This window comes from Coregonus lavaretus (assembly GCF_964263955.1).
Source record: "Coregonus lavaretus genome assembly, chromosome: 36".
Lineage (NCBI taxonomy): Eukaryota > Metazoa > Chordata > Actinopteri > Salmoniformes > Salmonidae > Coregonus > Coregonus lavaretus.
Window position 1 is genome coordinate 5,175,861 of NC_140023.1, and position 10,916 is coordinate 5,186,776.

The 10,916-nt window shown below is 40.5% G+C and overlaps 1 protein-coding gene across 1 annotated transcript in view; it reads right to left on the minus strand.

Moving 5' to 3' along the window:
- Window positions 1-3,750, minus strand: part of LOC311110653 (GDNF family receptor alpha-1-like) — an 85,743-nt gene extending 81,993 nt beyond the window's left edge. Inside the window, exons 1-3 of the mRNA XM_084153193.1 lie at window positions 3,363-3,750; window positions 2,365-2,667; window positions 1,611-1,694 (exon numbers count right to left, since the gene is read on the minus strand). Of these exons, the coding sequence (XP_084009319.1) occupies window positions 1,611-1,694; window positions 2,365-2,667; window positions 3,363-3,402 (427 nt within the window). The 5' untranslated portion in view covers window positions 3,403-3,750. The remainder of the gene's footprint in view (window positions 1-1,610; window positions 1,695-2,364; window positions 2,668-3,362) is intronic.
- Window positions 3,751-10,916: the final 7,166 nt, after the last annotated feature.

Genomic DNA, 10,916 nt, shown 5'->3' on the forward strand with positions numbered 1-10,916 from the left:
CAACACTCACTACCGAGTTCCAAACTGCCTCTGGAAGCAACGTCAGCACAAGAACTGTGCATTGGGAGCTTCATGAAATGGGTTTCCATGGCCGAGCACCCGCACACAAGCCTAAGATCACCATGCGCAATGCCAAGCGTCGGCTGGAGTGGTGTAAATCTCACCGCCATTGGACTCTGGAGCAGTGGAGATGCGTTCTCTGGAGTGATGAATCACACTTCACCATCTGGCAGTCTGACGGACTAATCTGGGTTTGGTGGATGCCAGGAGAACGCTACCTGCCCGAATGCATAGTGCCCACTGTAAAGTTTGGTGGAGGAGGAATAATGGTCTGGGGCTGTTTTTCATGGTTTGGGCTAGGACCCTTAGTTCCAGTGAAGGGAAATCTTAACGCTACAGCATACAATTACATTCTAGACGATTCTGTGCTTCCAACTTTGTGGCAACAGTTGGGGAAGGCCCTTTCCTGTTTCAGCATGACAATGCCCCCGTGCACAAAGCGAGGTCCATACAGAAATGATGTGTCAACATCGATGTGGAAGAACTTGACTGGCTGCACAGAGCCCGGACCTCAACCCCATCGAACACCTTTGGGATGAATTGGAACGCCGACTGCGAGCCAGGCTTAATCGCCCAACATCAGTGCCCGACCTCACTAATGCTCTTGTGGCTGAATGGAAGCAAGTCCCCGCAGCAATGTTCCAACATATAGTGGAAAGCCTTCCCAGAAGAGTGGAGGCTGTTATAGCAGCAAAGGGGGGACCAACTCCATATTAATGCCCATGATTTTGTAATGAGATGTTCAACGAGCAGGTGTCCACATACTTTTGTGGGCCTACTATATTATTGACAAAAGTATGTCCACAAGGGACATAATAACAGGTGATTCCTTTTCAAGGCGAGAACAATACTTTTGCTCAGTGCTACAGTCTTGGCCATTTAAATTAGGGCAGGAAATGTATGAAAAGATTACTTAAATTCCCCTTCATATTCACAATCCCATTGCAAATCATATCAAGCTCTCTTATTCTCCATCACCTGCCACACAATACGCCACCTCAAGAGCACTGAATTGGAGTTTCTCACAACGAAGACATATTAAGACCAAGGTAAAGTCAGAAAGGCCACTATAGCTTCCATGGATAGCACCTGTGCGATCGTGAACAAGGGAAAAGATTGCCATCTAGAGGCGGCTCATAATTTAACATAAACTCCACCAACGCGTGTAACGGGTGTCCTATGTGATACCTCTCCCGCATTCATGATCGATTTGATATGACCATCACAATTCAGATCGAATTGTTGACGTTGTACGATTTAAACACAGCCCAATGAACTATGCTCCAACCTGACCCATTTTTCAATTTTTCCAACTCAGCGAACACTCAGAACTATAGCTCCCCGTGCAAGTTCACTAACAATGGGCATGCATTTCATTGGGGCGAAAGAGGGAAAGTGTGAGGATTGTACAAAATTAGAAACACAATTGCACTAAGAACATGCACAGCCAGCATTTCATCTATATACTTTCACAATGAAGCCAAGTGTCCGTTCGTGAACTTTGAAATAAGTTGCACCATAGTTAACTCTAAATAAATCCATGTCCTTACCTGAAATAATGGGGGCCAGTCGGAATATGTCAGACAGCCGGCTATTCATGGTCTCATAAGGAGAGTCTTCCAGGAAATCGTTCCCTGAAAGGAATATTTAAAAACAATGTGATTTTTAACATACTGTTGCAGTGTTAATAGGCATGTAAATGTTGAAGACAACAAGCTAGATAGATAGACAGACAGACTGACAGACTGACAGACATACAGACATATAGATAGATATATTTTATTTAAAGGTTATTGTTTTCACTAAATGTTTGTAAGCTACCATGGCTTGTCATCTCTTCACATGCGTATACACATGAGATGGGTATCTAGGTCAGTCAATTTCCATGACGCCCTACTACTCGTTAGGCTACGGTTGATTAGGCATATTGGTCAGTTGCACAACTGAGAACCCCTAATGCCCCACTGGTCACTGGCATTAGGCAGTACAATTTTTGTGTAAGATCTACTCGAAGATAACGAATGCCAACGGGCTTTACACTCGATTCATTCTAAGATATATTTTTAAGGACATTACCCCCCTCCTTTCCCATTACGCACGGGCGGGAAAGTTACGCACCTAATAATGTGGTGTTTTCTCCCTGAAACTGTATTGCTTTAGCAGTTTACATGGTCCATTAATACATTACTCATAAAGCAGGTCTGGGAAATGTTTTTTTTTTTACCATTGATTAACATCAGATTGACTTCTGACAATGTGTGCTTGCTATGTTGTAGCCAACTGCAATGATACCAAAGTGCATACCCTGCAAAGTCTGGTAGATTCCCCAATAGATGCGAAGGCAGTTCTTCTCTTTCTTCATACCCCTTTTACACCTGCAGTTGTACAGGGGGCTCTGCTTGAGTGCATCCATGGCACTCCGACATTCGTCCTGCGCCTCCAGTCCGGCCACCATGCTAAAGTTTCTCTCCTTCCCCCCAGCAACGCACTGTCTCATTGTCCGATACTTGGTGCTGCATCCTTGCTCCTTCATACACTGCTCACTCGCCTTGACACAGTCGAGGCGGTTGGGACCAGAAAGGACATTCTCCTGGGCATACAAAACATCTGTGTGGGGAGAATAAATAATAATAATAATAATAATAATAATAATAATAATAATCATGTTTATGTCGTTTAAATGTTAAATATTGTAGGCTATACCAGGATTTAGTCACAATAAATATTCAGAGATTAAGCCATATGAAAGCTGCTTTAGAGATTAACATATTAACGTTGTACTGAGCGTATTTTAGTGCGCAACTCCGTGACAATAACAACAACACAACATCTCATATAGGCTACTCCTCACAGACATAGCAATCAACGTATGGCATACCCTATACATTTGTGCAATATTAAATAAATCAGCTGAGGACAAGTAAAGTTATTAAATATGAAACGCGTAAAACGTGTTATGCTTTTGCTTTTGCAATGTAGGCTATGGTAGGGTATATAGGCTATGCATGAGAGACGGATAATGAAATGCCACTGTATTTAGTTGTGTGTATTACAGAATTAGAACTCAGTTCACTTCGATTAGGCCACATGAGCTCGTAATTGATTTTTCACTAGTCAGTGGGCATGGCCCGCATTACGGTGGCCCATCTCTCTCCACAACGATCACTATAGGTTTCCTATGTATTTATCTCAGCTGCCCTCTGATTGCTTATTATTGTCCATTTAAAAATGTATATACTCTGCATTTACAGTATATATTAGTCATAGTCATAAGTAATAGGCCTTGAGAAACTAAAACTTACCTAAAAGAGGCAGAACGACATAAAGAGTGACGAAGATCATTGCGTTTCTATCCGTATGATGCCTTGTTACAATGGAATTTATAGAACGTATAGAAAAAAAACGTGATTTTATTGACAAGGTATTTCCACTCTATTCAAATCCATTGAAAATATCGGGGGGATGAGGTCCGACATAGGCTACAGAAGACATCAAGCTGACTTCATGCATAAAACATTCCGACCCAAAAGTACTCCGCTTTTGCGACAGTCAACCGATACCATCAACCAAAGAATGATTTCCTTTCCGTGCAAAAACTAAATAAAAGACTAGGATAAGAGATCACAAGGAGACAAAACGAACGGCCGAGTGCTCTCGGAACTCCAGCTAGTAGGATGTCCGCGTGTGTCTGAGCGCGCGATGATGCTGTAGCCCACTGCTCAATAGTGCAGTAACCACAACCAGGCACCAGCGGCAAGCCAGTGCAACTTCTGTGTTTCAACGTGGATTTCGTAGATCAATTCAAACTTTCAGACATATTATATTTCTGGAATACAGTGTCGATGTGAGCAATATCTTATTTGTGAAAACATAGGGTATGACACTATTTGCAAAAGTTTCAATGGTTGATTCTGCATTAAATTTAATCAAAATATCCTAGTGTCTTGATTCATTCCCTAGGACTAGGCTACCCCATTATAATTTACAATATTCCATTATTCTTGGGATCACAGAGTTAAATGGGTAGGCTACAACATGTAGAGGTTAAAAAAGTGTTATGGGACTATCCCAAATACCTTAGTCAAAACCAAAACTGCTATGGCCTATCAAAACGGCACACTCTAATTTTAGCGAGAGACCACCCCATGCGCACAGATAATATGCTATAGCCTACAAGTACAATATCGATTGAATCTCTGTGTTGACGTGCAGCGCTTTCCCACCAATTCGATGAAAACATGTCACTGTTCCCTTTTTTATATTGAAAAATCTAATCAGATCGTCGCGTATTAATGCGGACGTAGTGTTTGTTATGCTCAGGATGCGCTTTCGCCACCCATATGGATCGTGGAATGAAAAAGGAGACGGAGCCAAAATTGTCTGATGTGTGCTGCTCACTGCAGTGCAAACCATACAGTACCATACTTGGAGAACTGAGAGTGTAGAGCCATCAGTGCAGTCATTCCATCCACTCTTGACATCGAGTATAAAATGGTGAACATGGGTGAATATCGCCATCTGTTGGTTTAAAAAAGCCTCAACATGCATCTGATTATAGGATAAATAATGCAATCACTACAGGCCTAGACGTGGCTAATGTAATATGAAACTATCTGAATTAATCTGAAGGCTATACAAATCATAAAAACGGAGTGGTTTATGATTATTAACATTTTAACATATTTCATTAGGCCTATTAGGTTCATTTGACATACTTTTCCATATTAGGTCTACACTTTTAACTTTGACCATAGAATAACACATATATATAATACATGCCCTATTGATTAGTTTTCAGTCCTTCACTAGGCTAAATACAGAAGCAATGTTAAAGGGCTTTTCTATGATTAGACCCAATTGACTGTTGACCAGGCATTGCTGACGCCTGCCAGATTTGACAATGCCTGGATAAGTATTTTACGTATCAGCTAACCTCATCATATATTATAGCCATCTATCAGTCGATGATACAGTCAATGACGTGGCACGCAACATTGGTTGATGCATGTAACGTCTGAGCAGGGGAACGCGCCCAACTATTCCTCTTCCCCTGAAAGTCTGAAAAAGACTGGCATAGGCTACATACCCGTTGATAACCCTCCTGGGTTGGGTCATACCAACTCACTACTCCAGAGAGGTAACATTAGGCACACCAACCTCTCAGCCTAGGCCTATATTTGTGAAATGACATTTATAAATGAATCACCATTGAACAAAATGGCCTTATCAACTCAAATGACACAATAATATGGCATTTAGCAGACGCTTTTATCCAAAGCGACTTACAGTCATGCGTGCATACATTTTTTTTTGTGTATGGGTGGTCCCGGGGATCGAACCAACTACCCTGGCGTTACAAGCGCCGTGCTCTACCAGCTGAGCTACAGAGGACCACCCATACACAAAGACTATATATTTATGTAATCTCAAAATAACAAATAGGGAGAAACTAAACCCGTGAGGCAAAGTTGGCTCCTCCAAACTGGGCATGAATTGGCACCAAACTATTAACGGACCATGTAATCTGCTGAAAAAAGTTTAATAAACCAAATGCATGTCTGAGAGTGGGCTTATATTTAACATTTTAGTCAAGTCACTTATCCAGAGCGATTTACATCGGCAATTAGGGTTCAATGCCTTGCTTAAGGGCACATCTACAGATTTTTCTACTAGTCGGCTCGGGGATTAGAACACGCGACCATCCAATTACTGGCACAATGCTCTTACCCACTAAGCTACCTGCCTCCCGATGACGGTTTAACAAACACAGAAGCAAGCTAAGTGCACATACGCCTATCTTCTTGTATTAGGTAGCCCAGAAAATGATGTGGGTGATTCTGTAAAAAAATAGGCCAACTACACTGTAAAAAAAAATATGTTGTTTTTATAGTAACTTACTGAAAAAAAAAAAAGTACAACGAGCAGGTTTCCACAGTACAGTGTGTTACCATAAATTCCCAATAAATGTTGGTTTAACTGTTCAACCAAAGTTTCTATGGAATTTACGGTAACAGAATATACATTTTTTTACAGTAATTTACAGGTAATTGGCTGGCAGTAAGTTACCATAAAAACAACAGGATATTTTTTTTTACAGTGTAGGGGAATTCTACTGGACAATAGCAACAGAAATTCAGTGAATGCATAAGGAGGAACATAAATAGGCCTAGGGATTTATGAAAAGCCTCAATCAATATTTACTATTAATTTAGCAAATGAATGTCAGAATGATATAGTCTTGGTCATATAAAGAAGCAGGCATTCACACTTTAATGTGCTTCATGGCACTGGCTCAAAACCATTCTTTCCAGCAGTGCTCAGGAGAAAATTGGTTAAAGTAAAGAATTAGCCTCTATTGGCCTATGTGACAAATCTTGAAGGAGCAAATGGCACTGAATTAAAGCTATTGATTGCTGACTGTGCTTACAAACGTCAAAACAATACTGTGGATGGCAGAACTAATAGTTCATTGAAGCAGCTCTGTGATGAATGAAAGCGATCTTGAGAGAATGGCTGCACTGGGACATTTCTCAGTATGTTTAGGCCTACAGAATGTATTCATGGTGATAGGCCTATAGGCTACAATGAAAAGCCCCCTAGGCTACCCCAGGTTCAACATATTTCTGTAGGGCTAAGACACACATCAATTTGGGTGAGGACAATTTTCAATTTGACACGATATTAGTAGGTTTTCTGGTAAAAGTTTCATGCCATCAAAAAGGCTGGCGCACTCTAGAATAGGTATACATGCGCGCTATAGAACACGTGCACATTTGTTGGCGGGAATTCGACTGGAATCTCAACAAACTTGTATGTTTTACTGCTGTCCTGGCAAACGTCATATTTAATAAACAATTTACAAGTGGATATAGCTAGATATTCTATTTTTCCGATAAAGATATGAGTTTGGATACTCTGTTTCAAGAAATTCTACTAACTGAACAGCAAATATTGGAGAAAACGCGATTATCTCAAGAGGGTGAGCTGCATACCAGAATTTCCTTTTCTAATAGCTAGCTAGATGTTATTGACGCAATGTTAGCTAAATTAGCCAACTTTTCGTTTTCAATTGACTTTTTGCAGGAATTGGGGGATAGAGTGTGACTCCTTGTGTTTGTCATGAAGGTCACTTTTGTATTTTATTTTTCAATGTTCTTTCAGTCAAGGCTGCTATTGCAAGATGTCAAGACAGGGTCAAGTCATTGACAGAAAAATCAGAATGTCTCTCCAAGGAACTTGATGAAAAGGTGAATCTGCTGTTATCATTACCTATGTGTGTGAGAGAGCAAACCTCAAAGCATGGTGTGACACAATATTGTTGAAGTGACAGAGATAAGAACAGACATTTCATTGAACAGTGAATGTAGGCTACAGAGGTGTACAGTAAAATAGCTACATTAGTTAGTCCTAGAGAGTGTGTTGACAGATTAAGTGCAGTATATTGATACATATTGACACACATTAAAGAGGTGATTCATTGTATGATTAAAACCCTTAATCTAGTAGAGGCCTCATCAGAGACTGTGGATCAATTGCAAGTGGCGGTACAAAATCAATTCCTAATTTCCGCAGGATTACATTAGCATTATAGCAAGCAACCTTTTAACATGCTTGAAATGAATTATGTGTGGAAGATAGATTCATTAACTTTTCATAATATTGTTGAGCACTTCCTGTACATGTCAAAAAGGAACATAACAAGATTGGCAATTACAGGGGTCAAATCAAAAGAGTCATTCATTGAGATGAGATGCAATAACCTCTGAACTACAGTATAGGCTGCAGCTGAATATCACATACAGTGGGGAGAACAAGTATTTGATACACTGCCGATTTTGCAGGTTTTCCTACTTACAAAGCATGTAGAGGTCTGTAATTTTTATCATAGGTACACTTCAACTGTGAGAGACGGAATCTAAAAATCCAGAAAATCACATTGTATGATTTTTAAGTAATTAATTTGCATTTTATTGCATGACATAAGTATTTGATACATCAGAAAAGCAGAACTTAATATTTGGTACAGAAACCTTTGTTTGCAATTACAGAGATCATACGTTTCCTGTAGGTCTTGACCAGGTTTGCACACACTGCAGCAGGGATTTTGGCCCACTCCTCCATACAGACCTTCTCCAGAACCTTCAGGTTTCGGGGCTGTTGCTGGGCAATACGGACTTTCAGCTCCCTCTAAAGATGTTCTATTGGGTTCAGGTCTGGAGACTGGCTAGGCCACTCCAGGACCTTGAGATGCTTCTTACGGAGCCACTCCTTAGTTGCCCTGGCTGTGTGTTTCGGGTCGTTGTCATGCTGGAAGACCCAGCCACAACCCATCTTCAATGCTCTTACTGAGGGAAGGAGGTTGTTGGCCAATATCTCGCGATACATGGCCCCATCCATCCTCCCCTCAATACGGTGCAGTCGTCCTGTCCCCTTTGCAGAAAAGCATCCCCAAAGAATGATGTTTCCACCTCCATGCTTCACGGTTGGGATGGTGTTCTTGGGGTTGTACTCATCCTTCTTCTTCCTCCAAACATGGCGAGTGGAGTTTAGACCAAAAAGCTCTATTTTTGTCTCATCAGACCACATGACCTTCTCCCATTCCTCCTCTGGATCATCCAGATGGTCATTGGCAAACTTCAGACGGGCTTGGACATGCGCTGGCTTGAGCAGGGGGACCTTGCGTGCGCTGCAGGATTTTAATCCATGACGGCGTAGTGTGTTACTAATGGTTTTCTTTGAGACTGTGGTCCCAGCTCTCTTCAGGTCATTGACTAGGTCCTGCCGTGTAGTTCTGGGCTGATCCCTCACCTTCCTCATAATCATTGATGCCCCACGAGGTGAGATCTTGCATGGAGCCCCAGACCGAGGGTGATTGACCGTCATCTTGAACTTCTTCCATTTTCTTCCAGTTGTTGCCTTCTCACCAAGCTGCTTGCCTATTGTTCTGTAGCCCATCCCAGCCTTGTGCAGGTCTACAATTTTATCCCTGATGTCCTTACACAGCTCTCTGGTCTTGGCCATTGTGGAGAGGTTGGAGTCTGTTTGATTGAGTGTGTGGACAGGTGTCTTTTATACAGGTAATGAGTTCAAACAGGTGCAGTTAATACAGGTAATGAGTGGTGAACAGGAGGGCTTCTTAAAGAAAAACTAACAGGTCTGTGAGAGCCGTAATTCTTACTGGTTGGTAGGTGATCAAATACTTATGTCATGCAATAAAATGCAAATTAATTACTTAAAAATCATACAATGTGATTTTCTGGATTTTTGTTTTAGATTCCGTCTCTCACAGTTGAAGTGTACCTATGATTAAAATTACAGACCTCTACATGCTTTGTAAGTCGGAAATCCTGCAAAATCTGCAGTGTATCAAATACTTGTTCTCCCCAATGTATAGCTTCAGTCAATATGCTCCATCTATTTTACTTATGTTTAAGATTATGCTAAATTGAGCCACTGTAGGTTAATAGCATACATATACATGTTTGACTAGATATCATTCTGCTTAATCATGTCAACTATTGCAATGATAAGATACAGTATATTTCAGACTGCATAGTGTGATCTTTCACTGCAAGTTTGTTTCTGGGAGACAATTATGTTCTTTTGTGGAGATAGCTAAAACTATTTGCAGGACTTTTTTTTAGGTATGATAAAGTGTTTTAATCACACTATCATTATGAAACAGCTCAAACTTCGTGTTTTTTGTTCCATAGCCTATGACACTTGGCTTGCTCAATCATCAATTTGTCTTCAGCCAGACTGTACTTTCAAGCTCTCTTTAAGTGTTCCCTTCATTATATTCAGGACACCTAAAGGTTACTGTTTTATTTTTAACTTTGTAGTAACTTTAATACTCATAGTAACCAATTGTCCTGAATGCCATGCATTTTAGACAGTAATTTTCAATGCTTTCCACAAGCACAATTAACCTTCACAATTGCTTATATCATTTGAAGCCAGGTAGTATGTAATTACCTTAATGGTACCATTTGCCTTTTTTTTGTTGCTGAATGGCTTATAAAAAAAATATATATAAATATTGTGAGGGGAATGGTGAGGCTAGGCAATACAGTGTGCCTGTATTGTAACTACTATAATGACCTATAAACAAGCTTTTTAAGAGATAATGTATATTTTCCCTTGATTTCAGAATATTAACTGTTCAATCAAGTATCAAACTTCATGGAACGTGATAGGCTAACCAAAGTATAGTTTTTGTTTTGTTTTATGGAACTGCTAAAAGTGTGTCCTTCCAGGCTCAGCATCTATCAGAGACAAAGCTGCAGTATGACCTAATGAAAAAGCGTCAAGTACAAATTGAAAAGCAGGCAGGGGAGCTTTTGAGACAGCAGAGGGATCTCAGGAAACACTTGGTGAGTGGTTCCCGTCAAGGGCATTCAAGCACACTCAAACGTAAAACAAATACAACATGACAGTACATTGTTATTCAATAGATCTAGGCTACATTAACCTAATTACCTTTTTTACTGTGCTCATATGTTTGAAGGAGAAAATAAAGAAGTCGTCGAAGGAGGAACAGGAGAAATTCATGAAAGAGACAATGACTTTCAACAGCGACTTTGGCCTTTTGAATAACAGGGAGACTGTGTTCGAGAGCCAAACCCAATCTGAGATACAGAACTTGGAGGAGGAGGTTAACTCTTTAAACAAAGGTAGAGAAGCCACTGTTTATATTAATATGTGAAGTAGGGTCATTTTGTATTCCATTGGGTATTGCTAGTTTATGAATGAATCATTTATTTACATGATATAACCTGATGCTACACTAACCATGCCCTGTTCTGACCAACCCTGAGGCTTTATGGTGACCACTTGTACTGTATTTTCCATTCTGT